The sequence below is a fragment of the Puntigrus tetrazona genome, chromosome 7 (genome assembly GCF_018831695.1).
Source record: "Puntigrus tetrazona isolate hp1 chromosome 7, ASM1883169v1, whole genome shotgun sequence".
Lineage (NCBI taxonomy): Eukaryota > Metazoa > Chordata > Actinopteri > Cypriniformes > Cyprinidae > Puntigrus > Puntigrus tetrazona.
Window position 1 is genome coordinate 34,518,562 of NC_056705.1, and position 21,721 is coordinate 34,540,282.

General features: G+C 37.7%; 1 protein-coding gene across 1 annotated transcript; it reads left to right on the forward strand.

Moving 5' to 3' along the window:
* The first annotated feature begins 693 nt into the window (after positions 1-693).
* Positions 694-15,502, forward strand: nsmaf (neutral sphingomyelinase (N-SMase) activation associated factor). The gene is made up of 31 exons (XM_043243621.1): positions 694-968; positions 2,017-2,106; positions 2,746-2,824; positions 2,900-2,964; positions 3,087-3,123; positions 3,213-3,263; positions 3,418-3,489; positions 3,567-3,614; positions 3,728-3,780; positions 4,130-4,259; positions 4,363-4,434; positions 4,511-4,619; positions 4,973-5,149; positions 5,253-5,332; positions 5,413-5,503; positions 5,906-5,969; positions 6,054-6,105; positions 6,244-6,364; positions 6,551-6,682; positions 6,798-6,840; positions 6,979-7,142; positions 9,997-10,105; positions 10,189-10,247; positions 10,394-10,458; positions 10,585-10,652; positions 10,772-10,895; positions 11,283-11,366; positions 12,698-12,848; positions 12,962-13,064; positions 13,193-13,302; positions 14,039-15,502. Exons 1-31 carry the CDS (start codon positions 931-933, stop codon positions 14,131-14,133), a joined length of 2,736 nt encoding a protein of 911 aa, XP_043099556.1. The 5' UTR covers positions 694-930; the 3' UTR covers positions 14,134-15,502.
* Positions 15,503-21,721: the final 6,219 nt, after the last annotated feature.

A 21,721-nucleotide genomic window follows, 5' to 3' on the forward strand; every position in this document is an offset into this window, starting at 1 on the left:
ATATTAACGTCCTGTTTCCAGTACCCACTCATATCTAATTTCACCCGAGATCATTTGTCAGACTTCTGTGATTGTTTGCTGTGGTTAAGTTTTTAATCATATAATACACCAACTAACAACAACTATCTAATTTCATGTGGGAGCTGCAACCAAAGTTCGGTGCTCAAAAAGATATTTATTTCTGGTGCTCATCCGGGACGCAGAACAAACCGGTCCAGCTCCTGCCTCCTGCACTTTTTTCTACTTTTATATGCTAATGATATGCTAAAATCAGTATGCCAAAAGAGCAGAGTGTTCAAATGCTATTCTCCCATATGTCCACAAGAGATATTTATAAGGCAGTGCAGGAATGCAGTTGACACAGGTGGGTCAGGTGGCAGTCACCATTTCGCAGACTTAAGTTCCAACCTAACATATATTATTATATTATTATTATTATTTTAAGCGTACATTTTTGTAATATGCCTATGAAACGCGTCCTCCATAGGATGCAGCCTCCCGTTTGAGAAACAGCCATAATTATCACACAGCCCCTTGATTAGCTAATAATATATATATATATATATATATATATATATATATATGCAGTATATGCAGTACGGAATGAAAATGACCGTAAGAAGCTAGAACAGTAAGTGGTATTTAATAAAAAGTAATAGAATGTCGGTTTTTCTTTTTTGTGTTTTGTTCTGGCGGGGGTTCGACGTGTCACGTGGCTCAGCCAATAATAACCAAGGACCGGAATTAAAATACGCAAGTGGAATTTTACATTTGATCCCGTAAACAGAAAGTTACGGACGGGTAAACACGCAGATTCCAAAACCGTATATAGTGATTTATTTCTCCGCGGCAGCACGAGAAGCGAATCAGCCGGTTCTTCCGTTTCAGAGGACTTCCGTGTTTACATGTCTGCAGCGGGCGCTGATCCTCATGGCTTTCGTTACGAAGAAGGATCGCAGCAAAGAACGGTATCGTTGCATTCGTGTTTTAGCGGACGCTTTGTTTATGCTGGCGTCCCGGGACGGATCCGGCGGGTGTTCTCTCTCACGTCCGTCCCGTAGAACTCTCACTTCAGGCCTTTTTACGCGACTTTATGTCGCTGGGTCGTGCTCCTCATAGGCCGGTGAACGCGTCAAACACATGTATCAGGGGGGTTGCGCGTAGCGTTTATGTGCGAGTATACATGCGCATTAAGCTTGTCTTGTTAATACTTGCATTATGACTTTAATTATCATTTTTTCCTAGCATAGCTTGTAATGAGAGAGAGAGAGAGGTGTCCAATTCATTTATCATTCCCGGTCCCTTGTTTGTTTCAAGCGTGTGAATATTTGTTTAGACTCACAATCTCATTTTGATCGCAGTACGTTTTAGTTTTGACCTAATTTAGAAATAAACTTTTTTTTTGTTTATTTTTTTGCAGTTTATTTATTTTTTGATTGCAATCACATGATATGAGGATTGTTGCTGTCACGTGACCAGCGATGTCATACAGTAGGCTTATATTTATGTTTATTAATTTGTTTAGTCCCTCCAGGCAGTGCCCATGGTTTTATTTATTTATTTATAGAATGTTGCAGTAATTGAAATAATAAAAAAAAAGTTCCCGAGTAATATTTAGTTTAAAAACGTGAATTTTCCTGCTCATTTGCAACTTCTTCTCTGATTATTGTCCTTGGTGTGAACAGGCCTTAACTGTGTGTATACTGAAACAATGCATTTTTTTATTACAATTTAAAACCGAAAGCATACTTGACCCAAAACTGAAAATGCTCTCTTAATTTAAAAGACGAGTTAGCCAGAAGTGATGATTTATATCTTAAAATATTACTATTTTTTTCTTGCATATCTATTGTTTTGCTTAGTCCTCTGGCTTTTTTTATGGGATACCGTGGAGATAATTTAGTTTATGAACTTTTAGGTGCTAGTTTATACTGTACTATACTGTTCCATGCTTTTCTCTGGCATTATATGGACTCCTAGAGATGTTTTTTTTATGTTTTCTGTGTTCACGTACAGATTCTCGCTGCTGCTGCTGGATCTGGAGGAACATTATTTTGAACAGCACACTGCATATAATCTGTCCAGCAGAGGTCTGGAGGCAAACAGGTGAGCTAGCTCAATTACTTGAATAATTTATTAGAGAAATGCAAGAGGTTTTCAGAATGTGACACTGAATTGCTTGGCTGTGTGTTTGTCTGGTAACAGGGAGTCCACTTGACTTTGAAGAGCCCTTGTACCAGAGTCAATTGTAAAACTGTAATCATGAAATGTAAAACCTAGCTAGAGACAGCTTTTTCGTGCTGTTTACCAACACTTGTGTTAACAGTCCATAGCATCACAGGCATGCGTCCGAACACTAACACGACACACAAGAGCCTGAACCTGATTCGATGCCATTGGGTTCATTTTTGAAACAATAAGATATTCCCCGAACCCTTACCTGATTTGTTGATTCAAACAGAAATGAAACATTTGTCATAATTTACTCACGCTTCAAATGATTTTTTCTCTCTCTGGAAAAGGTGAGTTTTTTTTTTCCATACTGTGCTGAAAAAGACAGAAAGCATAATAGTATGTAGTATGAGTATGATATGGTACATTATAGCAAAAGCTTCGTGTCGGAATAAAGAAAGCTGTTTCATTGTTTGCTGATAATCTTCCTTTCCTCTGTGTGACTTAATTTGTCACTAAACAAATACATCTTTGCCGACTTTAATAACTCTTTTAATCTGTTTTTGTACGCAGGCGAACAAGTGGCTCACTAAAAATCTGTTCCAAATCAGTCATTTTTGAACCCGATGTTGCTGTTAAGCCTATTTTAAAGGTACGATCTTCACATTATCATCAAACTTCGTTGCTGTTTTTCTCGTTTTACAATGTGAAAATGTGTTTCTTGCAGATTCTTCTGAAAGACTGCAAAGCAATAGCAGCAGCGGAGGGAACTGGGCACAACCCTTTCATAGAGTAATACCGATCATTAACGTTCTCATTAATCATTTGTTTGACGTATTTAGGTTTAGCTCAATTTTGCGTGGATATCGTTTTAATGATCTTCTTTTTCAATTCCTTTTTACGCATGTTTGCAGAAGTAAACCTGCCTGTATTCTTATAGAAACCAAGCAGGTGAGTGTGCCTCACAGTTCCTCTTCATTCTTTAATATACAAAGTTTCAGATTTGTATTTATTATTATTATTATTATTATTATTCTCAGATTTATCTGATTAAAGAAGAAAATGTGGTTGCTCCTTATAAATATGAAAGGGTGAGTTAATTTTTCTGTCTTTGTCCAAGATAGATGAGAAGCGGGCGGGAAACCAATATTTACAACATTGATATTTTCATCTGTTTTTAAGACATAATATTTGTTAATTTTTTTTTGTATTTAATGTATTGATTGATTGTTTGATGCATGTTAGGGAGAGAAAAAGGTCACATTTCAATTGGAAGTGCCGGGAAAAACAGAGGATGTTGTGCAGATCTTATTACAGGTTTGCCTTCTCCTTCAGATTTCTGATCCCTGGGACTTTTCGTCTCATTTGTTTAAATAATTTGGCAATTTTTTCAGTTACACAGAGCATCCTGTCTGGACAAGCAGGGTGACCAAACAGCGATGGTCAGTAAAGTTAATGAAATGTACATTAATAATAAGAACGTTGTTGTTTTACCCTTATTTTATTTTTGTAAGATTTATGGGTGATCTGTGTTTGATGTGTCTTTCTGCTGAAGGTTGCAGCTATACTGCAGTCCAGGTTAGCAAGAACATGTTTTGATAAAAACAGGTAAGAACCAACAAGTATCTCATTCATTCGTATCATATTAATTTTATATATATATAAAATTAATATATTTATATATATATATATATAAATTATATATATATATTATATATATATATATATATATATAATTTTAAATTTGTGTAGTTGTATGACTTTCCCTTTTTTTTTTTTTTTTTTTTTTCTCCATTTTGAGCTGAAGAGACTTTTAAAAAAATGACAAACCTTTGAACAGTAGTATGTGTTTCCTATATTATTATTAGTAGTATTCAGAGAGTTAACAGACCCCAAACCTCTCTTATTTCTGACTTGCGGTCTAGTAAAGGATTAACCGTAACGTTTGCGTCTGCAGTTTTCAGCATGTGACAGAAATCCCACACATGGAGTGTGTGGCAGAGATGGTTTCTCCTTTGGTGACAAACGCTGGTCACGTTTGCATCACTGATGGCAATCTGTACTTCCAGCCTATGAACGGATATCCTGTGAGTATTTGTGCTTTCTTGGGCATATATTCCTTTTTTTTTTTTTATCGACAGTGCAGTTCCTTCCCTGCAGTTTTTATGTGCGTTTCTGTGTTTCTAAAAGGATTTAGTGGTGCAGATTGGGTTACATAGTGTAAGACGCATCTACAAACGAAGACATGGGTTGAGGCCTTTGGTGAGTGCTTATTTGTTATATGTATGTGTCAGACAAAGGCAAAGACCTAATGTCGTGTGTGTGTTTATGTGTTAAGGGCCTGGAGGTGTTCTGCACAGAGAATGATCTGTGCTCCGATATCTACCTGAAGTTCTACAGCACTAAAGAAAGAGACGAGCTTTACTACTACATAGCAACTTTTCTCGGTAGGGTTTATTTTGATGTGCGCGTATTATTTAAGGGTTCGCTGACAAATCACGGGCTGTATTTCGGTTAAACATAGGAGTGTTTAGCAATTGGGAGAAAAATAAAATCTTATTAGTTATGACATTGTAGTGGAATTGCTGTTACTTGTAAGTACGACTTGAACGGAGCACGAAGGAGCAGAACCTGTTCTACCAGACATATTAGAAGCATTTAATACCAGCTAGCTGTAACGCTGTTTCAAATGCAGATCCTGGTTTTCGAGCAGGATCTAGAACAAACAGAATTTGTAAGCGTGCACGTAGCAGGTTAAACGCGTTTGTATTTACTGAAGATCTGCGTGAATGTGATGTAGAAAACCATATAGCGGAGTGCACGGCCGAGAGCTACATGCTGCAGTGGCAGAGAGGTCACATCTCCAACTATCAGTACCTGCTTCATCTGAACAACTTAGCAGACCGCAGTGTGAATGATCTGTCCCAGTATCCGGTGTTCCCCTGGGTCATCAGTGACTACAGCAGCGCACAGCTGGGTCAGTCTCTCTCTAACGCAGTCACACACCTGAGAACACAACACACACACACACACACACACACACACACACACACTTATGCTGAAAAAGATCTTGTTTTCAGATTTGCTGAACCCTGCTTCATTTCGAGATCTCGGCAAACCGATCGGAGCTTTGAACACGGAGAGACTGGAGAGATTACTGGTGAGAAAGACTTATCGTTTTTAAATATACAGATGTTCCTTATTATTATAACTGTCTTGTGTCTCGTGTGTGCGCTGTAGGAACGCTACAGAGACATGCCTGAACCTCGTTTTATGTACGGCAGTCATTATTCATCACCTGGATACGTGCTTTTCTACCTCGTCAGAGTCGGTAAGGATTGGTTTTAGCTTTACGCTTCTGTAGCAGTATTTGGACGGGAGTTAAATGAAGTTACACATAATGTTTGAGTTTCGTCTATTTAATGGACGACCTCTTCCGATTTCGACGGAAGTGATACAAGCGATGAGGAAGTCTACTGTTTGCATCTGAGCACGTAAATTCAAGCTAATTTCTCAATCCAACTTGATGTACCGTTAATGTTGCCATTTATGCGTTCGTTACTGTTCATGCGGCGAGCAATAAATAAATCCAGTGATCGGTCCATCTAAAAAACGAAGGAAGGAAAAAAACAACTTTAAATAATCGATGTCCCCGTTTCAGAGCAAACCATGCAATCTATAGATCTGAAAAAATGCATTTAGCTTTTGTATGCCGTCTTTTGCTCTCCTGCAGCTCCAGAGCACATGCTTTGCCTACAGAACGGACGATTTGATCAGGCGGACAGAATGTTCAACAGGTATTTGCACACACCAGCAAACACACACACACACACACATACTGAAAAACATCTGCTTACATTAATGTGCGTCCGTGTATGCAGTATTGGTGAAACATGGAAGAATTGTTTAGAAGGAGGCACAGATTTCAAAGAGGTGAGTTGTCGAATGTCCTGCCTTTAAACCTGATTAAATTACTGTTTTAAGTGACGTAAAATTGACTATTTGTGAACCCGTCCAATTATAGGTCATGCAGTAAGTACTTGTTTTTTTTTGTTATCTGTGTATTTACAGCTGATTCCTGAGTTCTATGGAAGCGATGGCAGCTTTCTGAAGAATCTGCTAGGTTTGAATCTGGGCAGGAGGCAGGGAGGAGGCAGGGTTGAAAATGTCGAATTTCCTCCGTGGGCATCAGGTGCTCATTCTTTCTTGTGTTCTTGTCACTCCCCTGCGTGGTGTACACATATATTTCTTCATGCATTTTAAAGTGCTGGTATGGACAGTCGCGCGCGGATCACGTTTAATTTTTTTCAACGAGCGAGGTGAGATAGACGAGACGATGACAGAGGAGTTTACGTTTCTCCGTGTTGTGTGCATGCAGATCCAGATGACTTTTTGGAGAAAATGCGTTCGGCACTGGAGAGCCAGTATGTGTCTGAACACCTGCACGAGTGGATTGATCTGATTTTCGGCTACAAACAGAGGGGAAGTGAAGCTGTGGCTGCCCATAATGGTAAAATAGACAAAAGCAGATAAATAACTATTCAGTTATAAAACGATAATAAAGGATTAGTGTGTTACTGATTATTTTATTATGGAGAAATACAATGATGTTTGCTATATTACAGTTTTCCATCCATTGACGTATGAAGGAGGAGTCGACTGCGATAGGTAAACTTCGTTCGGTTGAAATATATCTCTAAATGAAATGGCTTGACTGCCTGAATATTTTTTTTTTGATCCGATTTTTATGTTTTTTTTATATTCGTCAGTGTACATTTGTCAGTGTGCATGTGTGTGTCTCTGCAGCATCGAGGACCCAGATCAGAAAATAGCCATGCTAACTCAGATACTGGAGTTCGGACAAACGCCGCGACAGCTGTTTGTCACTCCTCATCCTCAGAGGATCACTCCACGCTTCCACAACCTCTCGGCAACCCCCAGCTTCAGCAGCAGCAGCGAGCCCTCGCCAGGTACCACAGAATCACACATGCGCTGCGCTAATTGTTTGCTTTAGTTCAGGTTTTACTTTAAAGTGCGCATTAGCGGTGCGAGCATAAATGTTTGTTTTTCAGCTGATACGGCTTTGAGACCCACATTTTCCCTTGGTCATTGATCAATCAAATTACAATTATTTTATGAAACATTATTGCTGCAATTATTCAGCTTATCAATGACCTTCGCCAAACAGATGTAGGTGTATGGAGTGATATTATAGCGTCTTGGTTAAACAAAGTTAAGTTGTTTTAATAAGGATAAAGGATAGTTTAAAGGGTTACTTACTACCCCCTTTGGCGTTCCAGAACACAGTCGAAAGAAACAGTTTTTGATGAAAATATTCCAGGACTGAGTGCACTTGAATTGCTATACAAGTTTTTCAGTGCATGCTGTAAATGAGATCAGTTGATGAATATGGGTCCAATCAATTGAAATGATTGGTCATTCAAAAAAGTCATGCATGATGCATCAAGTTAAAAAAACTCATGCTTGATGAAGTTGAAATACTAAATCAGTGTTTATACTTTTATATGGAAGTAAAAGAAAATATCAACTTTATTCAACAAATTGAGCTTGAGTAACCCTTTGAAGCTTTGTTGGAATCCAATCATATTTAGCAAGATAAGCTGCAAAAAGTCAAATGAAGCACAATTTTATGCAAATTTTTCATATGTTGTTTGAAAATGTATCCATTTTGACCAATTTCTTTCAGATTGCATTGTAGTGTAATGAAAGTAGAAAATAACAAATGTCTCTGGTCTACACCTCCTTGAGTTTTCAGCAGATCTAGTTGGAAACACAAATAATCAGATCAGAAAATAAACTGCTCACCACAAACTATTTCCAGCTGTTCTCAGAAATGACCACAGAGACCTTTCTGCAGCTTCTGTTTCTCGCTTTGCAGAAACAGCTGAAATAATTATTTGGAGTATTCACTTTTAATAAATGTTTTTTTTTTTTTTTTTCCTATTTCATCTCACATTAAAATGCATTCTGCAGCAGCATGGTTGAACATGAATTTAATCAAAGATGTGATCTTGTGAGCTTTTTTCTTTAATTTATGAAAAATTGCTGTTTTAGAGAGAAATACAAGTATAAATGTAGAAATGCATCTTTGACTATTTAGTGTTATAGCAAAAACATAAAGAGTAAATGTGTTCAAAAGAGTTCTAGGTTTAGTGTATCACGTATTTTATAAGCACAGTGTTATTCAATCATAGCAGTGGGAATTTTCAGTAAGTCTTAAAGTCCCCTGCTTCCTTTTCATCGTAGCCCTTGGAACTCAGGTTATGAAAACCATGCCTTAGAATCACACCTGCTCTTCTAGCATCTGTGGCATAAATTGTTTCATGCTTTATTCAGGTTTTTCTTGCCTTGGAATTAAAAGGTTCAAAAAAAAGGGTTCTATTTCCACAAGTCTATGGAATGCAAAAACGTTTTAGCTCAATATCTCAAAACTGCTCAGAATGCAAATAGAACCTTTTTATTTTTAGATCGACAATATATATTTTATGATTAGAGCATAAAAATCAAAATCCAGTATCTCAAAATATTAGAACATTTATATTTGAGTTTCAATTAAATGACCACCCTACAATAGAAATTCCAGTTATTTCTTGTTTTTGATGCCGTAATTGAGAAGACTTGGCTGTGGTTCGGAAGACAATCACTGACAGCCTTCACAGAATTCACGGAAGGCCACTACTGAAAGGGCTGGCTGTTCACAGAGTGCTGTATCAAAGCATATTTAATGCAAAGAAAGACATCGGGTAGGAAAAGGTGTTTAAGCAACAGGGATGACTGGAAGCTTGAGAATACTTCCAAGCAAAACTGATTCAAACACTTGGGAGAGCTTCACAAAGAGTGGAATGAAGCTGAAGTCAGTGTATCAGGAGTCTCCACGCTCAGACGTCTTCAGGGAAAGGGCTACTAAGACATCATAACCAGAAGCATCATAATTGGGAGAAAAATATCTGGATTGTTACTCAGTGGTCCAAGGTCCAAAAAAATTTAATTTTGCATTTCATTTGGAAATCAAAGTCTTGAGTCCGGAGGAAGACTGGAGAGTCACAAAACCCAAGCAGCTTGAGGTCCAGTGTAAGGTTTCTGAAATCAGTCCATTATGTTTCATCAAGTCAAAAGTTAATGCAGCCTTCCGTCAGGTGATTTTGACACACTTTATTCTTCCATCTGCTAAAAAAACTTCAGGAAGATGCTGATTTACTTTTCCAGCAGGACTTTAGCACCTGCCTACAGTGCCAAAACCACTTCCAAGGGCTTTGCCGACCATTATATTACTGAGCTTGATTGGTCGGTCAACATGCCTGACCCGAACCCCATGTGGAAATCTATGGTATATTTTGAAGAGAAAGAAGAGAAAAAGTCGATTCCAACAACAGCAGTCTCAGCAGAGCCACAGGCTGATCACTTCCATGCCGCTCCTCACTGATGCTGCAGTTTGTGCTAAAAGAGCCCCGACCAAGCATGCTGCAGGAGTGCAGAAATTAACATACTTTGAAGAACTTGAACTTTCCTGATTTTGAAAATATTTTTTTTTTTTTTGGATAGATTTTGAGATACTGGATTTTGATAAGCTTAGGCTTTAATTGTCAAAGTTAAGACAAAAAAAACTTTTAAATGTGCTTCACATGTAATGCATCTAAAATATATGAAAGTTTCCCTTGTTTTAAAATTAGTTTAAAATTTTTTTAACAATATTAAATTTTTTTTAGATGTACCTGTATGCAAATGAGGCTTTATAAGTGTCATTTTATTAGAAAATGTTTCTGTTTTTGTTAAAATCCTACTAACGTAAAGTGTTTTGTGTAGCGTCTCCAAGTATGGAATCATTTGAGGACCTGACTGAGGAGAGTAAGAAAATGGCCTGGAGCAACATGAACAAACTTGCCTTGCAGTCTTGCCACAAAATACACAAAGAGTGAGTATCTGTTAAGTAGCTTATCGTTGTAATTGTGCGTTTGAAAGCAAGGATTAATAATGAATTTTATTTTGGTTCCGCAGAGCAGTAACAGGCGTTGCTGTGACCCTCAGTGGGGATTTCATCTTCTCAACTTCTCAAGGTTAGGAACTCATCAGTTATTTAGTCTCATTGGTGTATAAAAGATTCCCATATATTAGCTGAGTTTAGGTCCTCAGAACTTAAATGATTCTTAAATGGTCACCTCTCACAGTAAGTATAAGTAAGCATGTCCTTTTTTCCCCATAGACTCAACGTTGAAGATGTTCTCGAAAGAAAATGGACTGCAAAGAAGTGTGTCTTTTTCAAACATGGTAAGCTTTCAAGAGACCGTAGTAAACACAGTGACTCCAAGGAGTGTAAAATGAAAAAGTGAAAATGTATGTATATGATTTTTGGCTAACCTCTAACTAAAACATTTTTCTCTAATTACCCTCAAGGCACTGTCTTCCTGTCTGGTGCTGCCTGATGATAAGATTGTTGTGTGCTCCTCCTGGGACAACAATATGTAAGAATTTACATAGTAACCACAAATGTATCCATATGAAAATGTAATCAATTTATTTATCACTCTTCTGTTCCTTTTTCTGTTCAACTGCTCTTCAATCCCTTTCTTGTTTCCTGTAGATATTTTTACTCAATAGCGTACGGAAGAAAACAAGACACTTTGATGGGTCACGATGATGCAGTTAGTCATATTTGCTGGAGGGATGACAAACTTTACACAGCTTCTTGGGATTCTACCGTGAAGGTGTTCTAAATGAATCCGGCCAAGTTTGGTTTCTTGCGAAACATTTACAACAACTTAGTTATGAGCAAATCTGCATGTATTGTGCAGTTATCAAGAGTATTCTACGGTTTCCTGTTTACTTGAAACTGAGTGTTAAAAATACTTTTCATAGTTTTTCCTGATGTACTGAAAAAAAACCCATTTCAAAAGGATCTTGATATTCTATGTGAATTTAAGAACTTATGAAATCTGTTCTTAACTTTAAGTGTATTTAAAAAAATATGTAGTGGTATATTCTAATTTCTTATATATAATTTAAATTATTAAATATACTTCAGAGCAAATTACTTTTTTAATATAAATCACCTACAGGTTTAACTTCCTACTTTCTCTGTTTTTCTTCAACAGATTTGGAAATGTGTAGCAGATGACATGTCCAATAATAAAAAGACTCAGTTTGATCTGCTTGCTGAATTTGAACATGAGGCCGGGGTAAGTGCTGAAGATATATATACTCTATATTGCCAAAAGTATTTATCCAAAATCAGGTGTTTCAATCACTTCCATGGCCACAGGTGTATAAAATCAAGCACCTAGGCATGCAGACTGTTTTTACAAACATTTGTGAAAGAATGGGTCGCTCTCAGGAGCTCAGTGAATTTCAGCGTGAAACTGTGATAGGATGCTGCCTGTGCAATAAATCCAGTCGTGAAATTTTCTCACTCCACTGTCAACTGTCAGCTGAATTATAAAAACGTGGAAGCGTTTGGGAACGACATCAACTGGTAGGCCATGTAAACTGATGGAGCGGGGTCAGCGGATGCAGAGGACACCAACTTTCTTGCTACAGACCTCCAAACTTTATGTGGCCTTCAGATTAGATCAAGACCAATGCGCATAGAGTGGTGTAAAGCACGCCAACACTGAACTCTAGAGCAGTGGAGATGCGTTCTCTGAAGTGATGAATCACGCTTCTCCATCTGGAAATCTGATGGACGAGTCTGGGTTTGGCGGTTGTTAGGAGAACAGTGCTTGTCTGACTGCATTGTGCCAAGTGTAAAGTTTGGTGGATGGGGGATTGTGGTGTGGGGTTGTTTTTCAGGAGCTGGGCTTGGCCCCTTAGTTCCAGTGAAAGGAACTCTGAATGCTTCAGCATACCAAGACGTTTTGGACAATTCCATGCTCCCAACTTTGTGGGAACAGTTTGGAGCTGGCCCCTTCCTGTTCTTACATGACTGTGCGCCAGTGCACAAAGCAAGGTCCATAAAGACATGGATGAACTTGACTGGCCTTCACAGAGTCCTGAACTGAGAGCCAAGTCTTCTCGTCCAACATCAGTGTGTGACCTCACAAATGCGTTTCTGGAAGAATAGTCAAAAATTCTCATAAACACACTCCTAAACCTTGTGGACAGCCTTCCTAGAAGGGTTGAAGCTGTTATAGCTGCAAAGTGTTGATCGACATCATATTGAACCCTATGGCTACTTTTGGCAAATATATATATATAATTAAAATAGACTGTGAACTTGAACTAGAGGTTCAAATAGAGATGAGAGAGATGTAGTTTTAGCCCTTTCTTGAGGATGGCAAATACTTGGATGCTCGGATTGAGTGTTCTATTCCCTAAATTGGTTAAACCTGGCATATTCAGTATGTAAAAGGTTGTGTATGTCTTCCCACCATGTTATACAAAGTGTCTAAATAAATCCCATGCCATTCCATTATTGCGTTTTAATCACGCGTGTTTGAGTGCACTGATTCTGTTTGTGGCCTAATGAAGACAATTCATCGTAACGTTTTATATTGTATGTACATATTTCCAGGTTAATACTTTAGATCTCAGCCCAGCTCACACACTTTTGGCAACGGGTACTAAAGAAGGAACACTCACTCTTTGGGACATTGCCAACCCTCTCCCGCTACATCAGCTGACCTGCCATTCTGGAAAGATTCATCAGGTGGCCTTCAGTCCTGGTGAGTGTGTGCGATGCATATTTATGTAAGAATGTTTATCAAGATCTCTTCGACTTTTGCCATTTTTTTGAGGGGTAATATGATATAATATGATACTTTCTTTCTGTGTTCAGACAGCAGACATGTACTGAGCGTCGGGGAGGACTCGTGTTTGGTGGTTACGGATGTGCAGACAGGCATGCTTATTGCTACTGTACATGCAGAGCAAGAGCAGAGGTGACCAGAACACACACACACACATATATTTGCACAGTGTTTCATGTTAAGGACCTATTATATTAACATGCACGGTAAATATTCCTAGATATTTTTATATACAAGTGTTCCGACTTTCCTCCTCTTAGGTGTTTCTGCTGGGATGGTAACACTGTGTTATCTGGAGGGATGTCAGGAGATCTGAGTGTATGGGACCTCATTAGCAGTAAAGTTATTCACAAGATACCTGCTCACTCAGGTAAGTGAGTCTGCCCAGAAAGCATCGATGGACGACTATGGTAGCATTTTCTGAACAACCGAACTTGTTCCCATAGTTGCTTTTGGGAAATGTGTGATCAGCTATCATTGTCGGGGCTTAAGTCTGCATCCTACCCGAAATGGAGTGATTTTAGGCATTTTAAAAGGATAGTTCACTGAAAAATGTCATTTCTGTTATTAATTGCTTACCCTCATGTTTTTTCTAAACCCACAAGACCTTCTTTCATTTTCGGAACATAAATTAAGATATTTTTTAAGGAATCCGATAGTTCTCTGACCCTTCATGAACAAGTTATTATTGGTAAAATAGTCTAAAAGCAGTCAAAGCTACAATAATAACATAATAATTTCTGCATCGTAATCAGCATCGTTTATGCCTGTGGAGGGTCAGAGAGCTCATCAAAAAAAATGTAATGTGTTTCCCGAAGACGAATGAAGATCTTATGGGTTTGGAATGATACGAGAGTCTCATTTTTGGGTGAACTATCCCTTTAAATGCTCCGTACAGGAAGAAACTCACACCCACACTTTATGTTTTGACGTAAAACAAATTCTAGTTGTTGGATATTCATTTATTGCTAAGCAAACAATGCATTGCACTGAATGGAAATACATAAATGTTGACTAAAAGCCTACTTTTTTTTTTTAACTACACTGGGTTATTTTAATTTTTATATCATATTTCATATGAAGCCGGTTGTGTGTCTTTAATGCAGGTGCAGTCACGTGTTTGTGGATGAATGAACAGTGCAGTACCATCATCACGGGCGGTGCGGACAAACAGATCATTCTTTGGAAACCGGAATATTAACAGTAGCACTTCAGTAACGTTCGATAAAACAATCCAGACATTTTTCAGACCGTTCGGACCAAGGTCTCTTTTTACCATGTGATCCCACGGGACAGTACTAAACTCCCAAATAGAAATCTTGATATAATTGGTCAATGTTTTATGATGAGGTTGGTTGTATGCATTGCAGGGTTTTAAAAAAATACAAGCACTGTAGAGGTTTTACATTATTATTTATGTTTTGTTGGATCTGAAAGCTAGCTTGAACGTTAGCGGAAGATACGGATGTCCTGTTTGGCTCGGTGTTGTTTTTTTTTATTTTTATTATACATGTATAACATTTGGCATGTCGAATCTCTTTGAAAACATGGATAAAACGGCAACAATTCATACGATTTATGAAAGACAATCAGTTATTATGATTGTCAGTATTATTATCGCTTTGATAAATGTAACCGCCAAGTCATGCTTATTAAAAATCAAAATACATCATGCTTGCAAATTTGACAAAATTCTGATATCAACTCTAGACACCTTTATTATCGGTGACTGAGCAATGATCATAAGTATTAAGTAGTTATGCATAGTACATATTTTAAGTACTGAAGGTTTGCTGCAGACTTTTTGAGCGATAAATATTTGATGGGGCTCTTTTTTTTTTTTTAACGTGCCTTAGTTTTTAATAGTTTGAACTTGAGCGTTACTTTTAATGCCCACTGTTTAAATATGCGTGCATCTTCAGCTAAAATGTATCCAAAAACATTACGTATTACAATATATATATTTAAGTAAAAGTTAGAGTAAAACATTCTGCAATATAATAAGCTTAACAGGTTATGGATGCATTTCTGTATATACAAATTTTATATTTCATACACTCTTATTTATGTTACTACAATGCCTTGAAAAATTGCTCTTCAGTGAAGAACTCTCTGTGTTATGTATTTAAAATATAAATTAAATCTATATCACAATATTATGTAAACCCTCAACGAGCTCTCAAGTTATTAAAGGGGTAGTTCTCTCGAAAATGACCGCCATGCCCATATTTTTTTCCAAGCATGTATAACTTTCTTTATTTTCTTTGGAACACAAATGAAGGTATTTGGTCAAACTTTTTCCCCCCCACACACTTTTATGTTCTGTAAAAAAAAAGAAATGTAGAAATGCATACAGCTTTGGAACCACAAGAGGGTGAGTACATTATAACGGTATTTTCATTTTTAGATTAAAAAAAATACAAAAAAGTGGCATTTAATGTGTGTTTTAGTATATTAGGTTATATGTTGGACTCATTTTCCGTTCTGTATGTTTTGGGTTTTAATGTGCGTTGGTTTTTTTAACTATGTATTTTATTGCCTGTTTGAAGAAAAACTGCTGGAATTCTAAAGTAATGTTGTGTTTCTCCATTTATGTTATACTTTTTCTTTCTTTTTTTTTTTTTTTTTTTACAAATAGTTACATGATTAAAACTGATTACATGATTAGATTAAAACTACCCTTAGTCTCATTATATATTTGCATTGTTCAAAACTCTCCTTTAGTGTGTTCATTGTTATAGAATGATGAAGCTTTTATAATGAAGTTGGCACTCTTATTCATAAAACTGCTTTAGTTTAGACGCATTGGAAGGTCCAGAATCTCAGTTGGGTTCAAGACTGACCATGCCTCTCCAAAACCCTAATGGTTTGAGCCATTCAGAGCTTGCCACTTCATCTAGTCGCTCTTTAACTTCAACGCAGTTCATATTATTTTTAAATATTACAAGTATTTGAAGCATCCAGCACGTGACTGACTGTAGTGACCGTTTTCTTTTCTTTTGGTTTATGCCAGTGTAATGTCTTACGTTTTCAACTAATTAGTCCACAAAATGATATCCCAAAGCGTTTAAGGATCATCAAGGTGTTTTGGCAAAATTCAGTCTTAATCTGCTTTTGGTTTAGTACTAGTTTTTTTTTTCTCGCCATTTCCATGAATGCCATTTTTGGTTGATGTCTTCCAGATACTCACGATTGGTGACATTTATTGTTTCAAGAAAAGCCCGCGGTTCTCTCAGTGTTGTACCTGGGTCTTCTGTGATTTTGCTGGATGAGTTATTGGGCTCTAGGAAGAATTTTGGAAGCTTTCTTCTGAGAAAGGGGTCCATTTGGATATAATGACTATGGTTCTTTGGAGTCCAAGAGCCTTCAAAATAGTTAATTTTCAGGGCTAGATTAGAATATTTTTTCAATAAACAACATTTTATGTACATAAGCCATAGCCAATGCATTTCAAATAAAGTTTCTTTCAGTGTTCCAGTAATTCAGTCACTTTTTAAACTCGGTTGAACATGTAGGCGTCTAGTGTACTCTATTTTAATTACGCCAGTGTTAATGGAACGTAAGTTAATGTGGTTAATTACCGCTTTGGTATTCTTGTGTGAATCTTAAACATTTTTACACCCATTCAAAGGAACTGATTGATTAGTCAACCCACCTTAATCACTTTATTCCAATTATATAACAACTGAACAACTGGCAGAGGACGGAAAGAAAGGGTCAAGTGCAGGGGGCACCATACTTGATCCTGGAGGGCTGCATTTTGTCTCAACGCAGCTGCCTGGGAGGTTTAAGTATATCTAGTAAAATGTTGATCAGTTGGTTCAGGTGTGTTTAATTATGGTTGGAGCTAAACACTGCAGGGACCCGCTCCGGTGTGCCCTGCTCACGCAGTTGACACATTTGAAAAATGTGACCGGCCCTTTCCTACACCTGCTATATGAGGTTTATATTTGTCCAGAGGTCAAACTGAACAGTAAGTTACATAACTGACAAGAAGCGATTGCTTTTCTTTACGCTTACCAATGCATTAGATGCATTTCAGTGTTTGCAATTAATCCAGTTCATTCCTACAATGTAGCTAGATTAAAATGATTGATTTATAGTTTTGATCATCCGTAGTACCCTGAATGTTTTATCTTGTTCTTTTAGGATCTGAAAGAGTTTCAGTTATTTGTTACAACCACACTGACTTGCACTATCAGATGAACAAAACTGGAACTAATCTGGATGATGGCATCTGAATCGTGAAAGGAATACACTGCTTATAGCTAAATAAAGCTCATTTAAAAGTGTTTTTCTACTTTCCTTTTTATGCCTGCTTTGATGCAGTCTATAAGCGCACATTGTGTAAGTATCATAAAAAGAAAGATTACTTGTATAGAGTAAATATAACAGCCTCACAGGACACAAAACCTGTGGAGTCTCTCAGTAGCAGTCTCTTATCTTCTGGAAAAGGACTGCAATGCTGACAGCATGACAAAACTGAAACAAACGAGAGTATATGAGTATTCTTCTTTTTTTTTTTGGAAAGCCCTGTGTATTTTATTTTTTGTCTGTCATGCCACTACAGGCTAAACTTTCACTCTTTAAGATAATGTTTATTATTATTAATAACTTAACAGTAATATCCGCACTGTATGTTAAGGTGTTTTGTGGCAAAAGCTTGCTTTCTGTGTCGACAGATTCAAATAAACTTATGAAATATACACTAAACGGTGACGCTTAAGTTTCCATAGCTTTGTGATATTTTGCTATTTAAAGAATGACATTCAGACGTCTGCAACTGCTGCCCTCCCAGTGTGTTTTCTCTTACCCAAGCCACACTCTTACGCTCTCTCTCTCTCTCTCTCTCTCTCTGTGTGTGTGTGTGTGTGTGTGTGTGTGTGTGTGTGTGTGTGTGTGTGTGTGTGTGTGCCTGTCCGCTGTGATTTGGTGACAAAACTGTTGCACGGAGGGTGTGGAAGGGCGCGCTCAATAACAAACCGAAGCACCGGCGACGGAAGATTACGTGTCGCGCAATTAGCGCCCACTGTCCCTGAAACATAGTTCCTGTAGGTCATTCAGATGCCCGTGGCAGCCGAACGGATGGACGGGGTACATGTGGCGTTTTAAGACTGTTCTGAAAGTGCTCGTCCTGCTCGGAAGAAATCACTGCGGTGGTGTGTCCTGCTCCTGAAGGTGCACGGAGAGGAACATGGCTTCTCCAACATCGTCGCACGGAGTAGACCTCCGGTCCCCAGCAGCACGCGACCAGCCTCCGAAGGTAGAGGACTTTACACGACGAATGAATGATGTCTGAGCAACGCGTTGTAAGCTAATGGTTCTTACAGCATGTCTATTTTGAGTTGTTTTTGCTTTAATAAGTTTAACTTGATTCAGTATCAACAAACGCCAATGTAATTATTGTTTTCGTTATTTATTATTCATAATTATGTAATGACACCCACCTGTCCTGGGACGTTTATGGCACACAGAAGTTATGCCGCACATAAAGAGAGCAATGACATGAGGCAGGGTAATGTTCTTATATTCATTACAAACGTGTCTATATTGCAGAGGTGCAATTTCGAATATTGAATTAATATTAAAGAATTATTATTATAAAACATCCCGTCGAGTTGAACTAATAATAGGGATGAGGAATTACAAGATACAACAAATCCTGAATGGCTTTAATAGTTACGTGTCTAAAATAGTTTTAATGCAAAATATAGCCTATTCGCATTGCTTCTATAATTTAGGGTTAACATATGACCCATACTGTTGTTTATTTAATTTAATTTAATTTTATTTTTATAGGAGTATTTGATAGTATCAGTCGTGAAAACAATATTGATAAATGCATGATGTTGAAAATGATTTTTATTATTGTGTTGCTCTTTTTTTTTTAGTAGTAGATTGCAGGTTCCTAATCTCTTCGTATTCTCATTTAATCTCCAAATTAAAGATTTTTTGAAAGGTGCTTTAACTTAGAGATGGTTGTGTCTTATGGTGTAGAGTTGGATGTTGTTTGTGTCTTTTGTTTAAAGGGTTAAATCTATGCTGATCTGTGAGTCATGTGGGTTTCAGCAGGTGATGGCACAGTCATTAAAGTCTCCTGAGGAGGAGCCTGTGCTCAGCTCCGTGGTGGCAGATTGTTTGGCAGGGCTGTCTGTCATAGGCACTGGTACACACACACAGAAACAAAGTGATGGCACATGCATATTTAAAGATATGTAAGATGTTCAAAAGACCTACACTGAAAAATCTATTTTTCCATTTAAAGCGGTATAAGTAGATTTTGAGTGTGACACTTGTTTCATTATCACTGTGTCATAATTTTATCATCCGCATCCACATCCTTTTTGTTTTTTTCGTTTAGGCAGAATGTTTAAGTTTTTACCAGATGAAATTATGCACCTTATTGATGATTCAGATTATATGCAGGCAAGCAGATGAGCCCAGAATATGCACGTGCCTTGATGCATTAAGCAATAATAAACATTTTCTTTAATATAGTTTTAATGCCTAATGTGTAAGACATAAAGTGTCTGATAAAATTAGTTTATCAGTTTATGTCATACCTATCATAATTTGTGCAAAAATCAGAAAACAGTTTTTGTATTAGGTTGTTGTATTGACAAATATAATAGAGAAGACAATAAAGTAGTAAAATTAAGTGTAAAGAACATGGACAGCTGACATGTTAAAAACATTGTCACTACTTATAAATAATTTGTTATTATTTTGTGTCTTAAAATAAAGATATATTTTTTCACTTATCAGGAGATTCACTTTGCATCAAATGCCCATAACATGCAGTAAGATATTGTCAAAGATGCTTAAATATCCTGAGTGAAGCTCATTTGCATTTATTATAGATGTATATTCAAAATATACATGAATGTACAAAACATAAAAGTCCATGTAATTGCCTACTATGGTTCTTGTTAATGAAAACTGTAAGTTTTTGGTGAAAGATTTCAACCTTTTGAATTACACTGAGTTCACCTGCAGGTCATCTGACTGGCTGCTTTAATTTCTAGACTAGAAATTCTTTGCCATGTAGGGGGAAGTAGATTAGTTTGGGATTAAGGCAATTATTTAATCCACCCTCTTGGGATCTTGTTAATCAGGAATATCTCAAATTGTTCACATGATTGTTTACAACCCACTTATAAAGTTCACAGATGGGGTGCATTTGTCTTGTTAGAAGCAACCATTCATGAGCAGTGCTGTGCAGTACATGTGTGTATGTGAATGGCTCCTTGTTGGTTCTTTCCGGAAAACAAAGACACAGCCTTGTCTTCTTTGCTGTAAAACCATTCATAGGGCAAGCCTTCTTGGCTTTTCTGTTTCTGCTGTTTTGTGAAAATTCTTTCCCACTGACTAACTTCACAACGGATTTAGTTTGTCATCAGTGCCAGTGAGACAACAGAACAAACGACTTTAGTCATTTGTCCCAGGATGCATACTTATCCCATTCACTTTTTCTGATTGTAAAATGATGTAGTTTATAGAATTATGCTGTGAATTTTGATCCATGTGTGGTAACAGATCAGACCAGTTGTTTCTGAATCAAAGCCACATACACAATCTGAAAAGTTAACCAAAAAAAATGCATTTGTTCACAAAATTTACAAAAGCCATTACCATGCTAACTGAATCTGCTTGGAATTGTCACGGATCTGCCAGACTCCATCGGCCACCAATCAACCACAACGATCACTGTTACCTGAGTTCTAAGCACATGCACTATTCACTCATCCAATCATCCAATTAGCACTAGTATATAAGCATACACCTCACCCTCAGCACTTGTCCGATCTCATACCTACGAAGTGGGCTCACTATCATTGCTCTGCTTTAGCAAATGCTTTCTATCTGTTACTTACCTCCTGTGTTCCTCATAGTCCTCCAAGTGTCTCCTGTGTTCCTCCCAGGTCTCCAAGTGTCTCCAGTATCCCCATCTGTCATTGTGTGTGTGCTACTACAGACATCCTACAAGATACAAAGACCTGTTACTTCATCTATGGTTTCATTTATGGTAAAACTATCATATGGACTACTCACTTACCTGAACCTTCTCCAACTTGATTAACATCTGCTCATTGAGTGTTGAAATAAACAAAAGACTTTTATCTTACCTGTTGTCTGAGCCCCTTTTGTTACAGAAGATCGGATCTGACCACAGCAAACACTAATGAGCCAACCAGACCCTTTCCAGGAGTTTGCAGTTGAAGCTCCAGTCGAAAATGGGGAAGCCTTTGACTCTGAGAGATTTGCATAAAAGTGTTGGACCCCTCACACTGCTCATTGGACTACTTACACTCCAAGGAAATCTACCTAATGGTTCTGGAGGGGTCGAACGCTGACATCATCTTAGGGCGCTGTGGTTGGTGAAACATAATCCTATCTTATCCTGGAGCTCGGATGAGGTCCTGAAGTGGGGCAAGGACTGTTTCCCTGAATGTTTCCCGAATAAACCATCTTCTTCACATTTTCACTCCAAGTGACTTCCATGACCATGGAAAACCCAGTGGAAAAGAGATCCATGGATATACCCACCTGATATGCCCACTTCAAAGACTTCACAACTACCACCACACCTGGCCACTATCAATGATCCCTCTGTATTCCAGGACTTTTTGTATGAGATACTCTGGAATTGCCTCCACAGATTCAGCATTGTCTACATCACTGACATCATCATTTATTACCAGAGTGAGTCCGAATATCACCACCATGTTGTGGAGGTCCTTCAACGGTTGAGAGAACACCATCTGTGGCAGCGGATTGAGACCATCACA